The sequence below is a fragment of the Centroberyx gerrardi genome, chromosome 19, assembly GCF_048128805.1.
Source record: "Centroberyx gerrardi isolate f3 chromosome 19, fCenGer3.hap1.cur.20231027, whole genome shotgun sequence".
Classification (NCBI taxonomy): domain Eukaryota; kingdom Metazoa; phylum Chordata; class Actinopteri; order Beryciformes; family Berycidae; genus Centroberyx; species Centroberyx gerrardi.
In genome coordinates this window covers 3032747-3058228 of record NC_136015.1, presented here as the reverse complement: position 1 = coordinate 3058228, position 25482 = coordinate 3032747, and the positions used below count along the sequence as shown (strand labels likewise).

The window sequence follows — 25482 nt, the reverse complement described above, 5'->3', positions numbered from 1 at the left end:
TTTTATTTACCACTACACCCCTAGTTATAAGGTAAGAAAAAATTCTCCAAAAGTCGATTTACCCTGCCATTGTTTTAAATCTTTAAAACGGGCTAACTAGTCAGTCTAAGCAACCCCTTCCTTTTAGATTGCTTGGCTTCAAAGGACTTTCTCCTCCCAGCCTGCTTTCCCCCCGGTAGCTCTCCTGCTGGGCTCTCACCCAGTTTAAATGATGCCCCTCAGTACGTGTGACTCAGTCCAGCGGGGCCCTGCATGGAATATACACTGAGGGGAAAGAGGAGGAGGAGTTGGGGGAGAAAAGGAGTGGGAGTATAGCAGGGGTTGGCATGACTTTGAACCTGGGAGATGAGCTCCCACCAAGCAGGCATTACGATGTGGCTTGTAGCTGTGGAGGAGGGGGAGGTCACGCTCAAAGATGCCCTGCCACCCATCTGTAGGGAAAACTTAATAGCTATACTGCATTTTGTTCCATGAAATAAAATACACCAACTAACATCACCTTTGTGACCTTTTCATCCTTCAATTACTTTTTATAGCGATTGTTGCTAGCGAAATGCTAATCCTCAACATAACAAGTTACAATGTACAATGTTAAAAGCTTTCTGTGGCCTCCGACTATCTGTCATCACTTATTTAGTGTTTCAATATAGCTTATAACACAATACAGGTTTTGTCATTGACATACTGTATCTTTCTGTTTCTGTTGTCAGACGAATGCTCAACTAGAAAGAAGTGATTTGATCGAGGGTCACAAAATGCTAACTGGCTAACCAAGGCTAACGGTAATTTCTGTGTTGCTAGCATTTTGTGACCCTCGATCAAATCACTTTTATATAGTGGTGCAGTCATCTGACAACAGAAACAGAACTACATATATGTCAATGACAACACCTGTATTGTGTTATACGCTATGTTGCAACACAAAATAAGTGTGTAACAGAGTTGGAGGAGACAGATAGTTGGCTTCTTAACATTGTTGCAACGCTGAGAACCAATCCATACCCTGCTGATGTACGTCAGCCATGTTTGTGAAAAAGGTCTATTACTGTGGATATGGAATGTGTCCCTTTAGCGGCTCTCCAAACAGAAATGATTTGACACCAAATAATTGGCTGGTTCATCTCAAGCTGCTGGCGAAATTGCTGTAGCTGCCACAGCTGCGCAAGTAGGCAAAGAGCAGAAAACATGCTAGCAGCAAACATGGGGAGGGAAAACATTTATGAAAGGAGTTTGATTTTCCAGCAGATAAGGGCATTCACAAAGTTTCCAAGTGTACTCATCCTACCTGTGTATGTGAATAAAGTTGGTATTCTCTTCTCCTCTTCTTCTCCTCAGCCATGCAGTGGAAACAGCACCCGGGAGAGGGTTGGTTACCCGATCCGCCAGCCTGGGGAGGGGAAGGAGTGTCCGCCCACTAAGGAGACAGAATCCTGCAAACACAACAGCAACTGCTTCCACTACTCTTACAACATCACCGGTGAGGCTGAAACCTCCTGGTCAACTAACTGGTAGACATTAGAGGGAGTAGATTTTACAGTAACACCTTACTTGAAGAGGTGATCATAAGGTGTTATAAGGCATTGTAAACCCATTATAAGCACATTGTGAGTGCATGATAATTTCTCTAATCAGAGCAGGGTATAATAAACAGTAGCTGCATTCGGAATGCTTCACTCGTTCACTCACTCACTATTCCCTATGCAGTGTTTGTCATATAGTGAACTATATAGGCAACGACCATAAACAAAGTTTCGGACACTGCATTAAACATATTGCTTCAAAAAAATGCGCAGAATATTTGTGTGACGCCCAGCATCTCATAAACAAACCAAGCACTCATGACAGCGGGTTGAAATGGTAGTATCGATTTTAGGAAGTTTTGAACATTAAATTAGAAATAAATTGTTGAAATTGTAATCATGTGCAAGTGTGGTTTTGTTAACTAAGGTGCTGTCTCCTAATGCACGTAGCAAGCTGTTTTGGTTTGGCAAACAATAAGCTTGTGAGCTAACGTTGGCTAGCTCACAAGCTAGCAACTAGCTAGCTACTCTTCTTCCTCTGTAAGACACAATCGCATTGCATTGTGGTATACAGGAGAAATTGTAGGGTACATCATCTGTTCACTACAATTTGCAGTGCATTGCGGGTATTAGTGAACTATATAGTGAATCAAATTGAGCTGAGAATTCGGACACTAGTACAAAATGGCGGACACACTATATAGTGCACTATTTCTGTAATTGGGAACGGTTTCGAACAGAGCTTGTGTGTTTATGTCAACATTTGAATACTTTATGGGGCAACTGCATAGTTAATGACATGATATTAAATTGAATGTAGTCTGTAATACATCAGCATGCACTTCTGGTAAGGTGTTACTAATTTTACTTCAACTGTACATTGATTGGTACTGTATGTGATATGCAGAAAGTGCATTTCAGTGAATAGTTCATTATTTAGAAAGACTCACTGTTGGGCCTGTTTGTGACTGTTGCAATATCTTCCCTGCAGATTGGAGCACCTGCCAGCTGAGTGACAGAGCAGTGTGTGGAAGTGGCATCAAAACCCGCATGCTGGACTGCGTGCGGAGTGACGGCAAATCTGTCGACCTCAAGTTCTGTAAAGAGGTGGGAGGTGTTTCGTGTTCCTGTCTTCAAAGCCCCTTTTGTGTTTCCTGAGAGAAATGCCCCACTCAATCCAACCCGTCTACTCTCTCTCTTTCAGCTGGGCCTGGAGAGGAAGTGGCAGATGAACGCTTCCTGTGTAGTGGAGTGTCCCGTCAACTGCCAGCTCTCTGATTGGTCAGCGTGGTCTGAGTGCACCCATACCTGTGGGCTTGCAGGTATGCCTATAGTTCTGTCTGTGTATATGTTTCCATGCCAGACTTACCCAGCTACTGGTCATTCTCTTGTCAAGCTTATATTCAGGTTAATCTGCTTCCATGAACCTTTGATTGAGTCTCCCTGTGGCCAATAAACAGGAATATCCACCCCCCCTTCTTTGACTGAGCAATCGTAGCTTACTTCTAATATAGGGGAAAGAAATGATAATTCCAATAGTAATAGTAAGTATTGCTCACCGCCATGTTTTTGTTGACATCAAAATGTAATGCTGTCTGAGTGAGGTTGCAGATGGTGAAAACCCAAAGTTAAAGCAGCAAGATGTTTCCATGCCACACTAATCCTTTTCATCATGACACTAGAAAGGCCAAGCCACCATCAATGGATGGCTGTTTTGAATTTTAGCACTGAAATATCCCAGCTTTCAAGATCTCTCCATGACTTTCTGTTCAAACCAGTGTTGTTAGATTTTCAAAATTGCGTTTATCCCCTTCAACTGACAGCTTGATGGGGATTCTTTTTCTCTTGGACCCAAAAAATCAATTGGCCTTTCTAGTATTAGATGGGTTTGTCATAAAACCAAAAGTGAAAGCAGTAAGATGTTTCCATGCCACAATAACCCATTTAATATGCAAATAAGCCAGGCATCTTAACCAGGCTTCTCTAAGCCTTTTTAGCCCAGTTATGCTGTTTACATGCATCGACCCAAAACCCAAAAGTTAAGTCAATGGGTTAAAACGTAATTCTCTATGTATGTAAATGTAACCAATGACATGATTCACTGTAGATTCCTTTGAAGCTCCAACATGGCAGCCTCCTCACACAGTAGCTGGGTATACAGGGCGACTGTGTCGGCACGCTGTCTTGTCTGTGAGTCATGCCTCATTGCTGCAGGTTGGCAGTGTACAGCTCCGCTCTCAGCGGCGCACCGAAGAAAGTCAGCCACTCTCCCAGTAATGGTTGAAACCAGAAACGCTTTATGATGTGAGAAACGATTGCGTGATAGCCCTAAACCAACTGAGGGAGGGATAATGATGTCCTTACGTGTAATTCCATAGGATCAGACCATTGATTGGCGGTCCATTACGACTGTGTGCTCTGGGCCCCGGGGAGCGCTCTGCTCTCCATGAGTCCTTGAGAAGAGCAGCAGCCAGAAGCGGCAAGAGCAAATACCAGCCCAGATATGAAACCCATACAGGCTTTAGCTATTGTGGTAACCTTAATCTGTCCCCAGGCGAGAAGGATTTTTTTCCGAGGATGGTGGAACAGCAGGTAAACCGCGGGAAGAGAAGGCCTCCTCGCTTTTCCTTCCTGTGTTTCTTTTTATCTCCAGGCTGGCTGCTAGGACACACTTCCCTGGAGTAGCTAATTTCTGTTCGCGAGCCAGGAATAGAAATGAGTTGGATTTGTTATTTCAAGGAAATGAACATGCAGTACCTGGAAGCGGCAAGGTGCTGTTATCAATCAGGCAGTGTAAAAACAGGGCTATTTTCCCAGGCACATCCAACCTGTGCGCATAGATAATCATGGCGGTGTATGTTCTCCAGCCAAACACTGATAGTGACAGCTGGCACGGGCCTCTTTGCCCACCAGCCCTCCCTGCCACCCACTGCTCAACCCCAAACTCTGCCACAGCCACCCACTGGGAGACCACTGGAGCATGAGAATCATGATGGAGGGTGATTGCTGGTTTCTGTGGGCACGAGGCACCAGCGTCTTCAGCAAAGCAACCAGTGACAAAAGCAACACCCAGGCAGGAGCCATTGATTAAAAACCCTTGGGTCCAGTATGTATGTTGTATGTAAATCTCATTATTTTGCCCACATAATATGTATTTGTAGGTGAGGCCATGCAAATTGAGACTGTGCCCAGTTGACTGACACTTCACAACACCAACTCCCCCAAATTATTGCAGCGCATTTTAGATCTTTTGAATGGAGGATTGAACACTTGTCCATTCCTAGAATCTCAGATCAGATCAGAGAACGCTACATTTGTCAAGGGGCTTCAGGGCGCAAGGACGCCAGCCTTGGTGAATGAAAGCTGAAGCAACTTGCACTCACAGTTGGTGATGAAGAGGCTGCTTGCTTGTGCACTTTTAAGGGCTTGTTGGCACCACAACTTGATTTGGACACATTTCTGAGTGAATAAGATTCAAGAAAATTCTGCGCTTTTACCTCAAGCAACTGAGGCACAATTGCCCTCATATCCCAGTCTTAGTGACTCCGGACCTGGGACTTGTATTTCCCCCCATTGTTTCCCCATTCCCTCTGTGCTTCATGCACCATGGTGGTTTTTTGCTGGAAGATGAGCTGGCAGCTGGCGAGACTTGCTGCAGGGGGAGCGTCACCCGGGGATTCCGCTTCTGATTGTGTTCAACATTAAGAAGAGCGTCGCAGGGCCCCGCGTGCAGCCAGGCTTGGCAGGAACAACACTGGAGATGATATCAATTACGCCTACAGTGTGCGTGAAGGAGAGGGAGTTCGTTTGATGTAGCCTCCCTAAAGTGATATTATAAACAACAGATATAGACTCTGTGGAGGAGTTAATTGTCTGACCTTTTGGAGGTGGATCAAGGCCTGGAGTGGCTGGGGCTGAGGCTGGTATACTGTAAAATGAATGGAGTTGCCCTTTAGGCCTGTTCGCTCAACTGACTGTACGCAGAAATCAAGTCTCAAATCAAAAGCGTACTTAAAAGCGCACTCTAGCTCTCTGTCAATAAAAAGACTTGCATGGATTGAGGGTTTTTGAATCTGAATTAACGCTGAAATGCCGCACAAAAACGCATTTATTTCAATGTTCCAAGAGTGTTGAGTTATCTTTGAGACCTAGTTTTCTATTCTGTGTCACTTGTAGTATTGCTGAATGTATTATTTTTTTCGGGTGGGTTAAATGAGGTAGGCAAAAAAAAAAACAACACATGCATTTGTTATGAGATGGCAGCTAATTGAGAATTTTCTCACATCCTTCCCTTGGGACTCTTTGTTAAAACGCAGGGTGAATTTGGGTAAAGGCCTCCTCCCCAGCAACATCCCCCAACATAACAGTCTCTTGTTTAATTTGAACACAACAAAGAAATATGAATATTCAAATGGGCCACAGGCAGTGGAATGAGGCTCCGAAATTGTACCGTAGATTAAGTCATTTGAAAGAGAACGGAACACGCCAAATTATTGCATTTAAACAAGAGGGAACGGTAGGGGAATTCAGGTCAGATATGAGCTTTATTCCTGGAAAATTAAGTTACCTGGGTTTTTTGAAGTAGATTTAGGGTATAGTAAGGGATCAATTGCTGCAAAGCACTACAGAGAGCCATTATAATGGAAGTCAATATTAATCATGCAGTATGATTGAGTGTTCTGCGTACATATTTACACCATTTGCAGGAAAACATGGACGTTTTGCAGTGTTCATTACTTTTTTTTTAAGCTTTGTTTATTCAAGGGAAGCTGACTGCTCCATGTTCTTTTAAAGGTTCACCTTGCTTCACATTCATACACTTCCACACATTCAGATTCATACAGACATTCATACAGCCGGTCCTCCAGGCTACCGCCGCCCCCCAACAGCCCACAATGTATAATTAGAAAATTGTCTTGATAAAGACTTGGACCCGACTTTCTTCCATCATCTGAACAAAGCTCGGAGGAAAGTTGGAATGAATTTCAACTTTCAGGTCGACTTTCTCATCCATAATGAATTCTTAGCTCCTCTTCTTCTCCGCAGGCAAGCTGTGGCGAAGGCGCACGGTGATCCAGGCTCCCCAGGGCGACGGCAGGCCGTGCCCGTCCCAGATGGAGCAGTGGAAGCCCTGCCCGGTGAAGCCCTGCTACCGCTGGCGCTACAGCGCGTGGTCTGAGTGCAAGTCGGAGGTGAGTCCCAACCTCAAGCTCCGTCACCCGCATGTCTGTCAGAGAGCCACGTCCTAAGGTTAGACCAATTAGTATGGCTTTCAGTTTTAGTGTCCCATGATGGTCTAAATGCTGTTTTGAGAGGCTTTTCCACCCCGATAAGCATTATATTCTAGGGGAAACACTGAATACTTTGAATATCAGCACAAAATATCCACTATCGGCAACTTCAGTCCATAAAATATCAGTATTGGTATGGCCTGCAAAAACCCATATCAGTTGAACCCCACTGCATGCTACAATGAACTGCCATATGCAGCTGATAATGCAATATCTTCTAGATCAGTGGTTCTCAACGTGGGGTCCGGGGACCACCAGGGGTCCTTGAAGGGCTTCCAGGGGGTCCCCAGCAAATTGATGAATTGTTAAACTTCAGCATTATTTCATTTACCAGAAGTTAACACAATTAGAGAATGTAGAAGAATGACTGTTTTGATCATACTTTCACTGTTATCTCTCTACCTACAATACAGATAATCATGGAATTCTGAACAAAAACATATCTAGCAATAAAAATATTCTCAGATTTGGGTCCGAGAGACAAAATCTCATCAAATGGGGGTCCTACTGTCTCTAATGTGGACTAAATTAGGGGTCCTTGATATGAAAAAGGTTGAGAATCACTGTTGTAGATAACGTAATAACTTATCAAAATGTAATAAAGTGTCTTTCTACATGGGTTGAAGAATAAATTCCTGGAAAATGTAATGGCATCACGTTATTACATTAACTGGCACTAAGGGGTGTAACGTGTTTTTAACTGATGATGTCATAATAATATTAACTAACTATTGACTAATCGCTCAAAACAATAGGAAGAATGTAAGGTATTTTTAGTTAGCGTTATTGTTACATCATCAGTTAAAAATATGTCACACAAAAAATACTCACATAATCAGTTAATGTAATGTGATGTTATTACATTATGAGGCAATTTATTACATTATTGCATTTTTGGCCCTTTTAAAGGAACATTTTATTGCATTTTGACAAGTAATTACTGTACATTATCCAGCAGTTATTGCATTATCAGTTGCCACACAGCAATATGTTATTGGTTGGCCATTTCCCCCATCACTCCTCTCTCCTCTCTCTCCTCCTTCACTCTCCTTCTCTCATGTCATCTATCTGCCACATGCAGCACATTGACATTGAGACGCTTCATTAAATCTAAGTGGTCTTACACAGGGCCACGCAGTGCTCTCTGTCGCTTTCCCCCTTTCTCCTGCTCCCCCTTTCCCCTCTATCTCTTCAACTTTTTTTCTTTCTACATCACCCCCCCCCCCCCCCCCCCCCAGCCTCCCTCCCCATTCTTCATCTCTCTTTTGCCTGAAGCATCTTATTATTTTGACATGCTGCTGGACTTCCGAGAAAGAAAACGCTGCCACTCTCCTTTGTTCTGGGCGTTTTTTTTTTTCTCTCTCTCTCTCTCTGACTGTGTTTTCTGACAGTGAACAGCAGCTCATCAGCAGCCCACAGCACAAACCTAGTTGCTGTGTTTTCTTACAAACCCCAAAGAAAAATCAATGGCAAAGGGCTGACAGAAGCTCAAAAAAAAAGGCTCTGAACCCCTAACAGCTGGATGTTGTGTACACAGCAGCCGGCTCTGTACGATCACATTTGCCGCCCGGGTTGGAGACGAACTGACTAGAGAGGTGTGTTTGACCCGCGCGCCTTCCCCCCCGTTTTCTCTCTCGTTCCAGGGGGCGAGGTGCGGCGAAGGCCTGCGCTTCAGGAACGTGTCCTGCTTCGTGTCAGACGGGTCGGGTCGGGGGGAGGGCAGCCTGGTGGACGACGAGCTGTGCGGAGACCTGGAGCCCTCGGTGGACGGAGACAGACAGATCGTTCTGCAGGAAGAATGTACCGTACCCTGTCCAGGTGGGTGACCCGGGGTACCAATAGTCAAGGGTGGGGCGACAGGGCGGGACAGGGGTCAAAGTCCCCTTAAGGAAAGCGGGTTCACTCCTATCTCTTTGAATGGGGAGTCGTCTATATCTAAAGTTCTGACATAAGGTACATACAATCATCTACACACTGCAGAAAATGACAAGCTATGAAGCTTATTTTGTGATATTTTTAGTCAAATTATCTCACCGCACTGGCAGATAATCTTGCTGCTTTCAATACATTTCACTTCATTCATGCCAGTATGACTTCTTTCAAGAAATCATCATAAAACAATGAAGAAAATCTGGAAACAAGAAACTTTCTCCAAGTAAATGTCCTGAAACAAGTTACATTCTCCTGAAAAAAAAGGCAAATTTGTTGAAACCGGTAAGATGATTTCAGTAAAAAAATCCTAAATTAAGCTTGATAAGTCTGGATACAAGGTAAAATAACTTAACAAGTCTGTCAGTTTTTGCAGTGCATTACATATTTATTAGGGCTGGGTTTAAAAAATCGATTTTCCGATTCAAATCGATCTTCATTTGAATGATCCGATATCGATTCATAAAATCCCGAGATCGATCTTTTAATATATGCCCAATATATGCCTGTAGAGTCTGTAGAGTCGCACAACCTGCTAGCGCTGGCTGCCGGCTATTTAGCCATCTACTCACATCTGTCTTGCCGGCTGCTTTTATAACTGAATGTCACTAAATGTTCACACTACCAGAATTTGGTAGTGACAACAGAATTTTTGAATGGGAGTGACTGCGCATGTCTGTTAGCCTACATACTGGAGCAGACTGAAGTAAAATAACTAGACTCAGACTGTCTGTACGGGTAACAACAGGAGTCACTCCACTCCTCCGACCTCACGATGGCTGGAAATAATGTCTGTAACCATAGTAAAGTTTACTTCAGACCAATATGGCGGCTACCATCGCCTGTATTTTCAGTTTATTTGACACCAGTAACACCAGTAACCAGAGGCGTCAGTTTATCCATAAGATCTTAATAAACCGCCACTGACAGCGGCATCATATTCTCTTTTTCCATCACAGGAACTTCATACTTTTAACATTTGGGCTGAAGGCCGCAGAACTGAAACAACCGCAATGTTGAGGAAACAGACTGGAGCGAAAAATTGAGAATGTCTCACAACACTTACCTCCGTCTCTTTCAAATTAAGGATGATAATGTTACATAACATAACGAGTGTTGAGCCTTAACGTCACGTAACAACGAGCTGTCCAGTCCCGTTCTGGTTCACACTATTCGGACTAACCGAATCCGCTCTCAATTTCAGTATCAGTACCTGAATTTTTCAGGTAATGAGTTTGGTTATAGAATGCGGTTGTCAGTCTCCTTAATAACTGAACTGTGTGTGAAATTGCAAGGGGAGTTGTGCGTTTTTTTAGATGTTTCAAAATAATAGCGATCTCTGCCGAGCCTTTGCGCAACGCGCAGCGAACGGTTGCCATGGTAACGACGGACTCAACTGAAGTGTTACAGCTGAAACTACTGTATAACGCTAAATACAAGGCCTTAGCTGAGGAGATCATTTTAGGGGCTTCATTACCATGACCATGTAAAATCATTATTTAAACTGATTTATGTTTCCATCATTATTGGATCTCAGTTCTGTGAGTGCAGTAGTACTCAGGAGAGAGATCTAGTCTTGCTCTGAGAAGACTACAATATGCACTTTGGAATTATATTTATTACTATTTGTAATAATATTTTAGTTTTAGACTACTTATTTCTTCTGCACTGACTGAAGAAAGTACATTAAACATTCACAATTAAACATTGTCAAACATGATCAGTTTATTTTTCAATTGAGCATTGATCCTGTAATAAAAATGTTTATTTATGTTATTTTAAGTCATGCTTTCATAAACATATTTAAGGTTTGTTTATTAATTCGGTAAAAATGCATCACCGGAAAAATGTATCTTGCCATCGCAAACATCCCTTAGCCGGCTACTTTTCCCATCTGGCTGGCTACTCAAAAATTTGGGGAACCCCCTGCTTGCACTATATTGTGTTGACTGCTGTAGTGTGTTGGTCATGTTAAATAAAAAGTACATTAATGTAACTGCTTTGGGGTCAATTCTTAATGTAAACATTAATATTTTTAATAATGCACCAGGTTAGAGGGTTCCTTGTACAATTTACAGCATTAGTTCTCTAAGAATCTCTTTCATATCCAAGCAAAATTGATATTGTAACTGAAATATCCCTAACCGAATCGATATTGAATCGAATCGAATCGAATCGGAAATCGAATCGAATCGGGACCTTGTGAATCGGAATCGAATCAATTCGGGAAATCAGTGGCGATACCCAGCCCTAATATTTATGAGTGTTTGTTTTTCCACTTACTGATGCTTGTATGCAGCGCCCTCCACTGCTTCATGAAACAGTGAAACTATGACATTCAAGACAAATCTGGTTTTCAGCAGTCCCATACATACATGTGTCATTGTATCAGCTGTTAACAGTCATGTCATGTATGTAGTCCGCATTAGGGAGCTGACAGTTATATACTGTATCTGAGAATATCATATTATTAAATAATTTCAGTTGCTGGCGTGAGTTGTCATAAATAGCATAGTTCAGCTGTTGCATAAGCCTGAAAGTATGATTGGTGGATTTTCTTTATGATTTGCACACAAAGGTGCATTGATTGGCATCCTGTAAACAAGGTTAGGTGTGCCTAGTGGTCGATGGGCCATTCTAAGAAATAAAAAATATAAACCAAAATTATCCATTGGCATTGTTGACTGATGAGCAGAGCTGGAGGCAAATTACGCAAGAAGGTCCAAGTGAAAGACTACAATTGTCCTACGACCAGAGCAGCATGGTGACCAAATGCGTTATCTCCTCCCAAGCTAATTGAAGGTGCCGTATATTCACTCATGGCAAATCTGCACCTTCCACACAAGGACAGCAGGGAAAAGCTTTTGTAGTGGATTCACTCCATCACCAAATTCACGCACTGCTTTTAACACCAACCCCTACCACACTTACTGCTAATGTATTCCTCCCAATCCCACCATGATTCCATGCACCATTGATTCACGAAAATAGAGCCCCGAATGTCTTATTTTGACATGTGCATTGAAGAAGAAGTAAAATTGTGGTACTGGTTAAAGCAGCTGCAATTTGTGTGTGTGTGTGTATGTGCATACTCACGCTCACTACTCCAGCCTGCTCCACTTGGCTACTGTGTGGGCGTAATCAGCCCATAATCAAGTCAATTGGCTTAGCAGTGGCCACAAGGTGAAAGAGGGCGCACAGTTCCTCTCACACCTCCACTTGTCCAGTCTGAGTTCTGAAAACACGACCAGCCACCTAGCCAGAAATCTATCGTAATATCAGGGAACGCAGACAGCGCTTTTTGCTCTTCTATTCATAATTGCCGGATCTTTTTTTGGATGGGTAGCTTCATGATTAATTAAATATGTAGAAATGCGCTCACATCAGCCTCGCCATTACAATGGGAGCAGTCTGACCTATTTAATAGAGAATGTTCTCTTTGCTGAGAATATCATGCTTCTAGGCAGATGGAGAGTAATGAAAAATAGGTCTGGGCTTCGGTGGGAAAATATCTGAGAGGAGGTTTTCATTTTGATCGCATCTCAATGTATGGTTCTGACCTTTCCCCAACCACAAATCCACTCACTTCCAATGAGTGTGGAGTGAAGATGGCATTTGAATGGATATACATATCAAACATGTCCTTATACAGTATATAGCCTATACAACCTTATATGATGGCTTAGAATGAGTGCATTCATTTTAAAGGTCCAATATTATTCAGCTTTCCTGAATTTTTTTTTTTTTTCCAACTGTATTATAGCTCAGGATAAGAATAATGTTCTTCGTGATGATTTGCAAATCAACTTCATTTAGTTAAAAAATGAATTTACTGAATGAATTTGAAGGCTAAGGCACAGCAGTCACAATACTGTTTTCTTTAATTAATTACGGGGGGGACAGGGGGGTCCGGACCCCCCCTTCCTGGGACTAACAGAGAGTTGTCCCCCTCAATATATCATTGTAAACATAACTATATAATTTTAAATAATATAATAATATGCATTGAAAGCACTTGTGCTAATTATAGACGCAAAACAATGCGTTTTTAAGTTTCTAAAGATTGCGTCCCCCCCTCATACGCCTCACAGTGGTTTGGTCCACTGCCTACCTGCCTCCCCGAACCCCCACACACACACATTAGCCCTCGGTACGACTGTGTGTGGAGGATCTCTGGAAGTGTGTCAGTGGTGGCTGACCTCCAGTAAGAAGCTACTTTGCAAAGGTTAACTTAAAACAAAGGATGTGTCAGACATTTTTCTTTACTTCTACCACTCAATAGAATAAAACACATTCACAATTGTAACCAGACTACATTTTGTTCGCTCCATTACCTCGCGGTTGAATCTTGTGCGTCAACGTGTTGGTACGGAGCAGCCGTGTCTCCTAATGCATGTTTTGTGTCTATAATTAGCACAAGTGCTTTCAATGCATATTATTATATTATTTAAAATTATATAGTTATGTTTACAATGATATATTGAGGGGACAACTCTCTGTTTTTCCCAGGAAGGGGGGGTCCGGACCCCCCTGTCCCCCCCGTAATTTCCGCCCATGTTTCTACTATAAAGCAAAACACTAAAGAATGACAGCACTTGAATTTGAACTTCTGCTCGCTGAATCACACTAACATAGCCTACTTTGTGTCACTGGCTGTCACTGTTTGGCTATATAACATAATATAAAATAAAAACAGAAAGTTATGATTAATTTGTATAAGACAGTGGCCAAAACAGAACTTTTAAGAAGTTCTAAACATTTTGGTAAAATACAGTAGTTTGTGGACTTAAATAGGCTATATATTTAGGTTATGTTAGGTTATACACTAACAAATATCAACAGCAACGACATCAGGAACGTCTCGTTTTCGGTGGACAGCCAGAACTACATAATGTCTGTGTATTTCTAATCACAAGAGCTTAAAAAGGGGTCTTTGGTTAAATAACACGAAAAATACTGTAGTGCCGATGCAGCACCACCGACTTTATCCACCCGGAAGTAAGTTCTTTGTTGTTGTGACGTCACGCTGATATGGCCTATATAGCAACTAAATCGAACATATGTCATATTTCGTATGACGGATCACATCACTGACGGAGTTTCGATAAAATAAAGATAAATGATATGAATGAAGATAAATGTTGTCTTTTCCCTTTATTTTCTTCTCAGAGTGCACCAGAATGCTTTGTTTACATGTTAAAATCACAAAAAAATTCTTCTGGGCGAGAATGCCCCCAGACCCCCCTACAGGGGTTTGGTTTACAAACATGTCACCTTTTTCACCCCTTATGAGTTTGCAGGTCTGTATATAGTGAGGGGAGCCAATCAAGACCAAGTCCAGTTGTGATGCATGGACCGAAATTGCCTGTGAAAAATTATAGATTTTTGAAAATGTAGTCACTTTAAATTTAACCCCTCAAGCAAGGTCATTTTTATTTGATGAAACTGGAATAATCATCTGTTGAACTCTATGTGTTCTGTAGGAGAGTGCTATCTGACGGACTGGACCGTATGGAGTCCGTGCCAGCTGAGCTGTGTGAGTGGGGACGACCTGGGTTTTGGCTCAGTCCAGGTTCGATCCAGAGCCGTCGTGGCTCAGGAACCAGAGAACCTGCTGCAGTGTCCAGAACAGGAGCTGGAGGCCCGGCCATGTACAGGTCAGTCTGACAAAGTCCTGCTGGGAGCCCAAATAAGATTCACAGGCACATATTAAAGGAATACAGGAGTTTTAGGGAGATTGTCCCATTGATCAACTTACAGTTACGTGAGCTTACAGCTCTGGTGCTCCATGCAAAAATTTTAGCACAAACTATGTTGAGTGATAGTAGGTTCCATGCTAACACTTTAGCATACACTATGTTGAGTGATAGTCGGCCACTAGCATTATCTCAAAAGAGAGAAAATGAGAACTTCAGCTCTAAAACTAAATGGAGAGTAATTTTATGATATGCAGCTAAGTCTGGTGGTTTTGTGTAAGCCTACATAAAATTAGCCTTCATCTACAAATATGGTAGAAAAATAAGGCAGGAATTACTTCCCCTGTTTCTATAGGAAATGAGGGTGGTGATGGGAGACCTTTTACAGCTAAAAATCACTCTCACCTGAAATACTTCCATAAATAAACCTGGCTATATCAGCTTCATTGACTTCGTGATATTTAGAATTTAGAGCCTATGATCTACCCTGTGACACATGGATGATTTGGTGTCTATGTTCTCATCAATTAATGTGGAAGTTAAATCTCCCAAAAACCTAATGTATTGCTTTATTTTTTTCAATAAAGATAACTATTTGTTGTTAGTCTTGGACATAATTTAAACCTTAAGCTTAAGGACTGTAACATGAGTCCTGCACACATACTGTAATTAACACTTTTCATTCATATATTTGTACTTAATACATTATAGAGTTGCTGTGTTATGCTTAATACCCGGCATTTGTTCTGTTAATGCTTCTATTCCATTGTTCTTTCCTGTATCCTATTACTATTTGCTGCTGCATCAATTCAATTTCCAAACAGAGATAAGAAGTTTAATCTTATCATAAATACAGTACAGGCTATGTGGTAACACATCCCTACAGTATAAGCTGGACTCTGTATAAGCTGGCTAATGCTGTTTAAGAAGTCTTGACCATACCTCTCCCTACAGAGGGCCAGTGTTTTGAATACAAGTGGAATACTGGACCGTGGAGAGGCTCATCCCGCCAGGTCTGGTGTCAGCGCTCAGATGGACTAAATGTCACAGGTAAGCCTAATGGACCTGACTCATAGGTCCACCTGCCTCCCTGCCACGACGCCTTTGACAAGTCTCTCAATGTTCCAACACAATGTACATACTATATTTACCCTCTGAGACCCCACATTAGCCCCTTGAGCTTGAGTGCACTGGATCTCATGGTACACATCGCTAGCTGCCTCTCAACTCAAGCCATGATAAACTGCACGGATGCATATGTGACCTAAATTAGTCCCTAAACTGCCACTGCACAGCCTCGACATCCCGCTACACTTCAGGTCTTGTGCTGTGGATGGCCGGGTGATAACGTGGATAAGGTTATTTAAAACCCCGTCTCCAATCACAGATTGCTCTCCAAGCATTCCCTGACAGCACGGAGTGGGAGGCTGTAGGCAGATGAGGCTATAATCCATAACAGTGTCACAGTCCGAGTTTAATCCCATTGTCCATCACACATCAGTTTTAGGCTCGGCGCCAATCGCACTGTTCGCCGTCATTTCTCGGCACTAAGAGATACTGGTATACCGTTTCATGTTGCGCTATCTGCAGGAATGAATCCCATTTGTCCCGGCATCTGCTTTTATTTACAGCTCCTGCTTTGTACAGGCCTAGAGCCATGCCATATTTCTGGGTTAGGTGAGCATGCAACAATGAGTTTATTAATAAGCGAACGATGAATGTCATGGCATCCAATACTCCAGATGGCATTCCTACTTCAGGCAGCTATGATTGGCAGACTGCGTGTATTTCCTTGTTGTAAATGTTTCCTCACAAGCCGTAGCTTTCCCCTCATGCATATTCAAACTTAACTCTGCTCCCTGAGCATGCCACCTAATAAATATTCAAGAACCTCTGATAGATTACCATTTTTTTGCAGACATGCATTTCTGCAAATGTCTGGTGGCTGGATCATTGTCAGTTGCCCTGTCTACATTTATCCTCAGTGGGAATATTCCACACCTTACCCTACAAAGTCTGCCTCCTACTACACAATGCAACCTTGGATGAACCTGATTACCAAGGCGACTCTCAACGACAACTCTAACCCTGCTGCCGACATGACCATGACAGTAAAAATTAATAGAAAGTAGTAGGAAGAGAGGCATAAATAGTAGGTCAGTCTATTTTCCCCCTCTACTGTAAATAGTATACTTGTAGATGTGTATTGATTTACTCTAGTGTGGTGAGAATGAAAGCACAGTAGGAGAAAACAGCTCCTGCCTTTGCCTCCAGGCGCTGCATTCAATAGTAGTGATAGGACAATCGGATTCTCCCACGGGATATCTCTTAAAAAGATCCCAGGGCAAGACTTATTTTTATTATTTTTTACAGAAAAAAACTTTTTTCAGAAAGGCCTTTTTCCTTGTATCAGAAATACAGAGGTTTTAATGTTGTACAGCACCATATAAAGCGTAAAAAATTAATCTGCCTTGGTATTAATCAAAGCTGTTCTGCATGCATACATACTCCGAGTCTTCTTACAGTGTGTCTGCTAAAGCATGAATTAAAAAGAAGTGTCTGAATCTGTCTGGGGATTTGAGCGGAATTTTTAGTACTTTTCACACTGAGCTAATTATCAAATTATTCTGGCATCACAACGCACAGTAAGTATCATTGTATTGAGCTGAATCTTAGTGAGTGTTGTTTTCAGAGAGAGAGAGAGAGAGGAATAGAGATGGAGAGAGGTGTAGCTGCTGTAATCCTGGTTGCCTCCAGCACAACAAACTGGAGAAGCGGAACAAAGGCAGCTAGGAATCTGGGCCACATGTCTATTCCCGTTCGTGTGTTTTTTGGGGAGACTAAAGGATATTGACGTTGAGGCACGACCGGCGCCGGTTCCTTGTATTGTAAACTCACTATCAGCCCTTGACCTTTGACCTTTGGCCTTTACCTTGCAGGGGGATGTCCGGCGACAACCAAGCCGATGGCTGACCGATCCTGTGACCCGCCTTGCACCAAGCCACGTTCCCTGTGCACAGAGGTGAGTCTGGGACGCAGAGATCACTAATATGGTTTAGAGCAGTAGTCCTCAAATCCAGAGTACTGCTGGTTTTCGATTCTGACAGGTAGTTTTCATTCTAGCTGTCTAATCAGGGACTGATTTAGACCTTGGACAACAGGTGAACGCAAATAATTACCTGGTAGATTAGTGCTCTGGATCCCGAGGACCGGATTTGAGGACCACTGGTATTGAGGTTCCGCAGTCGGATGGGTCAAATTGACATTTTTAGCAAAGGTTTTTCTTATTTAACTATGACCAAAGCCTGAACCAAGTTATTTTAGTTGCCTAAACCTGATCCAATTTGTGTTATTGTCACAGAATCCAATTTGTATTGGAATGTCATTTTCACATAATTCGTGCCCACAGCACGTAAATCGCGTTTCAGAGTTCGTGCTCATTTCACCACTTTTTATGGGATCATGTTGTTGATAGTCAGCTTAGTTAACAAGCTAACAAGCCAGCAGGCTTATTTAGCAAAGCAGCTGATGTTAATGTTAACTTGCGACAACTATCAATGAAAGAAGTAGAAGTGGTGAAGTATACACATCCAACCCGATTTGGGCCCAGGTGCTGGATAAAGGCAAAACATGGAAAAGGGAAAAATATCCGCACACTGAATTCAAGCTCCCAGCAAAGTTATTACAAAACAACTTTTCGACCAACAAGGTCTTTATCAGGCAAACACCCATGTGAATGAATTATGAGTTATATGTGGTCAGATCGACAGTGATAGTCAATCAAGACAATTAAGTTGCTTATATAATACCCAGAAGTAGAAAAAAACTATACAGATACACAATCCGTTTACAAGGCATAAATCAAATACATATGTTCACTGTTTAAAGACTTTATATTACTTACTTACTTACTACTACTTGATATGTTAGCTAGTGTGCTAATCCGATGTTTACAGCAAGACAGTGATGGTTAGCTGACCAGATATTATGGTTAGCTAGCTGACATTCTCTTTACATAAAATCAAGGGATGAAATGATCAATTCCTAGTCAAAAACAGCACAGAAATTAACCATGTCTGTTCAATTCTGTTGAGATGGACGAGTTGTATGTTTTGAAACGCTATCAGCTATTCACAGCCACTGTTGCCCAAGAGCTGTAGACCTCCAATATGGCCGCTGGAGGGGGTGTTACTTCACCTGAGAGCCAGAGTGAGACAGTTGCTCCGGACTCCCCGCAGGGACGACGGCAGTCCGTCTGGACGCTTTAAGAAAACAGAACAAAGGGAATAAAAATTCAGGGAACAAAGCGCCACAATCATGCGCTCTCACCGCGTGTTGCCGCCTGTTGTTAAGTTCTCTCCATTAGCCTCGCTGAATACACCTGGGCTGAAGCACTGCAGGGTGGAGAACATCTGCTGCGCTGTTCAATGTACTTGACGAATATACAGCAACATGGAAAAGAGATAGAGTTAGATTCCACCCTTTTACACCCCCCCAACCCCCCCCCCCCCACACACACACACACACACACACACACACACACACACACACGCACACACACACACACACTTCTGCTGTTATCTGCACTGTAGATAGCCCAGTCTCGAGTGCATTGAAGTGGAACACCATTTGATCTAAGAATTCCTATGTACAGGGTGTCCAAAAAGTCTGTAATCATAGGGAAATCACTCACTCTTCACTTCTTCACAGACAAATATGGTGTTACTTATCCCTATGATTTCACACTTTTCGGATAACCTCAGGGTGTCACTTCATAACCGATGGATAGGAGGGAGAGGGTCCAGTGGACTTCCAAATCCCCTGACTGGAATCCTCACAATTTTGCTTTATGGGGCTAGCTGCAGGAAAACGGTTTATAAAAGTTTTAAATCCAAAACCACATCTAAAGCAGTGAGTTACTGACAGCTGTTGATCCAGATACCATTTGTTGTATATATGAAACATGGTATTTCGATTGCTGCTAGACTGTGACTGTTTGGTCACCCTGTATTTCTTTGGTCCAATCTGTATTTGTGAACAACTCTCTTCCAAAGCCACAAACCAGAATTAAGATTCAAACTTGTGATGCCATCACATATGAAGACTGGAGCTGCTCCATAGAGAAAAGGGAATAGGGAATATGACTAGGAGATTTTAAGGCCGCCCAGGGGGATCGAGTTTGTGGTTCAGAACTGACAACACCACTATAGAATAAAGCGCATTTGATTTTTGAAACCGAACGTCACAAGTTTGAGTCTTCGTTCGTCTGGTTTCCAGCTTTGGGACAGACTTTGGGATTGACTTAGACCATAAGCATGACATATGTGAATTTTTAAATGAAGCGGTACTTCCCTTTAAACTCTGTTTCTATCTCTTTTCATGCATTCTCCAGCAGCGTTTAATGCAGAGGGAATATTCAGTGCTTACCCAGTCATGAGAGAATACTTCATGGAGATATCCATGTAGTGCGCTTGTCTTTGAAGCCGCGTCTTGTCGTCCTTAGGCTTCGCTCTCAGGCCATTTGTTTTTAGTACAGTCAGACTCGATTCTGTGTGAATAAAGTGGTAGTTGGAGAGAGAAGGAGGATGATCAATAGTGTTTTGCCCAGACAGTTGTCAGGCTGAAATGTCAATGTGCCACCAGTCAGACCTCGGGAATCTGCTTCTGATTGGAGCAACATGTCCAATTGAGTAATGCTGAAATGCCTGTTTAATTTGTGTGTGCATATAGGTTTTTGAAGGTCGATACTGATATTTTTGGATTGATGAAGACAATAGCCCTTATTTTGTGCCAATATGCTTTAAATTTTCTTTAAATTTGACCATTTTCATGCCAGAAAAAGTGAAAGTATTCAGTGTTTTTCCCAGAATTGTATTCTTGGTGGGGTGGAAAAGCCTCTGAAACGGCATTTAGACATAAAACTAAACACTAAAACTGTCCCAGGATACTAACAATACCACTAGTGTAGTATAGTTCAATTCTACAATAAATATGTAATCAAAGTCATATCCATCCTGTCAAGAGTTGGATGACACTGACTGGCCGAAATCCGATAAAAAGCCCGATATATCAGCAAACTGATATATTAATCTAACCCAAATGTGTAACAACAGCAACTCTGTGGTGTGATTGTTTTTCTGCATATTCTTAGTCATGATGTTTCTTGTCAATGTATCTTGTAACTTGCAGAAACGTGTTTCAGGATAAGGTTTTTGCGATGCACATATACATGCAAATAACACAGAACTGAAGAGGATTTGGGTTTGTTTTAGCATGTGCTTGCATGAGTATGACTATTTTTTGCAATCATTTGCACAGTGATATGGTTGCTAGAGGGAAACTAGAGATGTCTGGGGGCAATGATGTGGGGATGAGAGGAGCACGGGTATGTTTATACTGTGTATGTATGAACATTACAGCACCCCCTTCCTCCCCCCAATACACACACACACACACAGGGGATTAAACCCAGACGTACAGTAAATGAAACGATAACACAGTGAGCGGGCAGGGCGGCACCGTGCCCCTTTCTTTTGTTTGCCGCTGAGGATATGCAAATGATCCCCACATTTCCTGCGCTGTCTGCCATCGGACGTACACAGCCACTGTTTGCATTGTGGGTATTTCTAAGGGTGATTATCCTCCAGAGATTGTCGGGGGAATCGGGACCCCCTGCAGGGTGATGAATAGAGTGAGGGATGAGAGAGAGCTGTGGAGGAGGGGCGGGTTCCCCCCAAATACAAATCAGACAGCAGCATCAGACTTCCCTATTCTGGCACTCCAGCACACTGTTACAGAGCCGACTGGATGATGAGATTATGCAAAGATACAACAGTATCTTAGACAAAGGTGCTGTGTGATTTCTTAAAAGATGCTACATGTATCATTTTAACATCAATAAATCATTACCACATTCATTTTGAGACATTAGTATAATTACCATAAACAAACAAGACCATCACTGAGAAGACTGGTAGCCTCTACCAGCCTCTACACTGCATTTTACATTGAGTGCCACCAGGTCAGATTTGGCGGGAAATCCGCTGGATTGCTTTACGGCATAAAACAGGAAGAGGTTCTGTTCTTCCAGAGCAAACAGAGCTAAAGCTTTCAGAGTTTCTGGCAGCAGATGGAGGAAAGAGTGAAAGGAAGACGGAAAAATCAATTCCAACATGTTGATCCTCTTCAGGGAGGGGGTTTATGGGAAATGTGGTCTGTATTTTGAGAAACACAATGTTTACGACCTCCTTCCTCCGTCAGGCGGGTGTGTGCGGCTGCGAGGAGGGCTACACTGAAGTGATGACATCCGACGGCCTACTGGACCAGTGCACCGTCATCCCGGTGTTGGAGATCCCCACGGCGGGCGACAACAAGGCCGACGTCAAGACCATCAGGGCCTTCAACCCCACCCAGCCTGCAGCCAGCGCGCCGGGCCGGGCCGGGCGCACCTGGTTCCTGCAGCCCTTCGGTCCAGGTAACGCACTTCAACCACAGTTTGTCATAGATAAGAATGGTTTCAAATGGGCCACGCCTACAAAGTGTGGTACAAGTGATATGCCCCGCTTTATTGGTATGGACAAAACAAAAAATCGTGTGTGAAATGTATATGGTGTAAATAATTTGTTGTTACCTTTTCACGGTTATCAAACAACTGCATTATCATTAAAATGTTTATTTTCTGGAAGTCACAACAAGCTAACATGCTAACAAGTTGGCAAACTTCTGCGCAAACGTACGTCAGCATTTTGACACGTCAAGAAAAACCATTTTAATGATCTTGCTTAGGGCTGACCCGAATGGTTCGAAGCTTCTACCGTTGCCATGGTAATCGACGTCCAAATCAGTATTCGAATGCTGCGTTTTTTTGTTTTGTTTTTTTTTATTCATTGGACGTAAAGTTACGTTTCCGTCCTGTACGTCTCTGTACACGTGTACAGAAACACACTGTATCCGGACATGTCTGGCGATGTGCCAGGAGATATTCGGGCCGCCACACGTCCGTAATTCCCCGAGAACGCACAACTTTTGTGTTCCGGAGATTTCTGTCACTGTACACGCCTCGTTAAATGTCAGCTCACTCCCGTATACTGTCGCAAATTACCAGATATCACTGTACACTCACCAGGAATCTCCGTGCACCTGCACACATGGTCCAAATACGTCCAGAAAAGTCCGTTTTCCACCTTAACACACGTCCAAACATGTCCGGAAAAGGCCGATTATCTCCGCACACATCAATGTATATTTGCCAGAAAAGTCCATGGAACTCGGGGCTTTCCTATGCTGCGAACTCGGGGCTTTCCCCCCCCCCCCGTCGAAGCTTTGAATATTCGCGGGTAATTCTCACTGAAGCTTCGAAGCCCCAAAAATGGTATTCGGGACAGCCCTAATCTTGCTGTTGTTTGCCAACCATGAAAAGGTAACGACAAATTATTTACACCCAATACATTTCACAGAAATTATTAGAACACAGAAAAAGCAACCACAGAAAATGTTGATTTATTCTTTTTCTCATAGAAATTGAATAGGGTTTCGCACTTGTACCGCACTTTGCAGGCGCGGCCTTTTTGCCGTGTCATCGCCATTCTTATCTATATCTGACAGCTGAATCATTTACACATCTCTACTTCCTCAATGATACATGATGAGATGAAACAGTGAGTAAAATAGAATATGAATAAGGATAGAGCAAATGGGAGTGGGGTTAAACATAATGCGACAGACAATTTCAACACTAGAACATGTGAAGTGGAAATGAAATTTCTGTACAAATCTGTAAAAAAATTTACATTATGAAAATATACTAAAATATCAAATATGCAGTATGAAATAAGTGAAAATTCTAAACACATCAATATGTATATACAATATATAACAAATAAGGCACAAAGGCACTGAATTCGAATTTCACATGTGGAAAAATCACATGTGAAACATATATAAAATGAAATGAAACACATGAAATCATGTGTTTCACATGTGGAATGTGTGGTTTTGGAACATTTCCAGGTGCTCCAGATGTTATCGCATGTGATAACATGCGATAACTTGTTTGTTTTTCCACATGTGTACTGTGTACACACATCACACGGGAAATTCATGTGTTTTTTCTGTAAGGGTATGAAGAAAATAAATACATGAATTTACAGCTTATACATATATATAAATGTAAAATGTGTGTTGTATTCACATTAATAAGTCTACAGAAGACCATACATATGTACAGAAAGGCTGCACTATAAAAAAATATTCCCTTTATTATAGGGATGTACCCGAATCCGAATCCGTTATTCGGGAAAGCACAAATAATGCGATGGAAACAGATATTTCTTCTACCCGAAGTTGCTCGTTATTATTAGGGGAAAAAAAGCCATGATTGACATGTAAATAAAGGACTTGATTTTCCCTTTATCATTTGTAAAACAGAAAATGAAGTAGTAAAATACAAATGAAAAAAGCCCATTTTGGTGCTGTAGCCGCTGTGTGTCTTTCAGCACCAGAGAGAGGGAGAGAGAGAGACAGAGACAGAGACAGACAGGGGGGCTGTGTGTGCCCAGCCTGTGTGACACAGAGCTTCAGGAGAAAGCGAGGAGCATAAAACATTGTGCTTTTTTCCACGCATGAAAAAAAAAAAACGAACCTGAGCCCGAATTATTTATTTAAAAACCAAGCCCGACCCGGCCAATACCCGACATACAGTCTCGGGTCCCGTCGGGTTGCAGACCTCTACTAGCGAGACAAAAGCCTGGTGTGGCAGCTGGATTTCTTTCAAACCTCCGCAACCTATACATCAAAATGAAGCTTAGAACCTGTAGTTTTTAGCTGTATGTGTTAATTTCCTCCATTTAAAAAAACCCAGTCGAAATATTGAAAAAAATGACGTTTTACCTTGTATTTCAGTCAATATTCATCCGTTTAAGATGTAACATGCTGTATGTATCAGCCATAGGTTTCATGGAATTTAGTTAAAAATAATTTAAAAAAGAGAGGGAGAGATGAAAAGTACAGTATGAGGATGTGGAAATATATTTCAGAATTAATTATATGCCAATATTAAATAAATTTGATGCTTTGAAGGCACAAAAATTGCATTGCCAATGAATATTAGGTTAGAAAATACAACATTTGCCCGATTTTAACGTGACTTCCGGTATAAACCACGCCCACTTCTGGTCTTCTTTCCGAATACAGATACAGAGACAGATAATTTTGTTGGTTGAACAGATACAGATACAGATACAGATAATGATGTCTCTGTACACCTCTACTTTATTAAATACGGTGTATTGAATTTACAGATGTAGATATTGATTTGGATACGTGCGTTACTAGCTGTTCACTTATCAAAACTCCAGGTGGAGGAACCATGTACACAAAAAAGTCCTCATTAGCTCTATCATTGTCAGAACATATTTGTAGATATTTAAATATGTATAGATGCAGTGCAACACATTTGTGACAGCTGACGTCTTTACTTCCTTAATGATACCGTGCTGTACACCTGGGATGAAGGGGCTTATAGTGTTGATCTGTGTACCTTTGTGTTACGCTTTGAAAGATTCATGATCCACTAAATTCACAAACAAGAGTTTCCTCACAGCAGGGGAGCAGAGAAATGTGGATGGATGCCACATATTGTGTATAGGACTCTACTGCCCCCTTCAGCTCAGACAAGGAAATACAACACTGTCTCATTGTAGTAACTAGAATTCTGTATGTCTTTCTCTCTCTTAGATGGCAAGCTGAAGACTTGGGTGTATGGAGTGGCAGCAGGAGCGTTTGTTCTACTCGTATTCATAGTCTCCATGACTTACTTAGCATGGTAAGATACCTGTCCTACTCTTATTTACATGTATTACTGTACTTCACTGTCTGTATATGTTTTTCCTCTCTATCATCACATTAGTTAGCATTCACTCTGTCAATCACGTATATTCAGTGATGTAGACAAAGGAGGGTAAACCTTCAGTCAGTGATCATCATAAGGCAAACAACCGAAATATGAACAAAATCAATTATATTGGTACTTCTTCTCCTGAAAAGACC

At 42.1% G+C, this 25482-nt stretch overlaps 1 protein-coding gene across 1 annotated transcript in view; it reads left to right on the top strand.

The window, feature by feature from the left end:
• thsd7aa (thrombospondin, type I, domain containing 7Aa) overlaps positions 1-25482 on the top strand; it is a 133513-nt gene that overhangs the window by 105961 nt on the left and 2070 nt on the right. The window contains exons 19-28 of the mRNA XM_071914965.1: positions 1336-1477; positions 2512-2627; positions 2725-2842; positions 6567-6712; positions 8455-8629; positions 14224-14397; positions 15391-15486; positions 17376-17458; positions 21697-21910; positions 25171-25258. Coding sequence (XP_071771066.1) covers positions 1336-1477; positions 2512-2627; positions 2725-2842; positions 6567-6712; positions 8455-8629; positions 14224-14397; positions 15391-15486; positions 17376-17458; positions 21697-21910; positions 25171-25258 — 1352 coding nt within the window. The remainder of the gene's footprint in view (positions 1-1335; positions 1478-2511; positions 2628-2724; positions 2843-6566; positions 6713-8454; positions 8630-14223; positions 14398-15390; positions 15487-17375; positions 17459-21696; positions 21911-25170; positions 25259-25482) is intronic.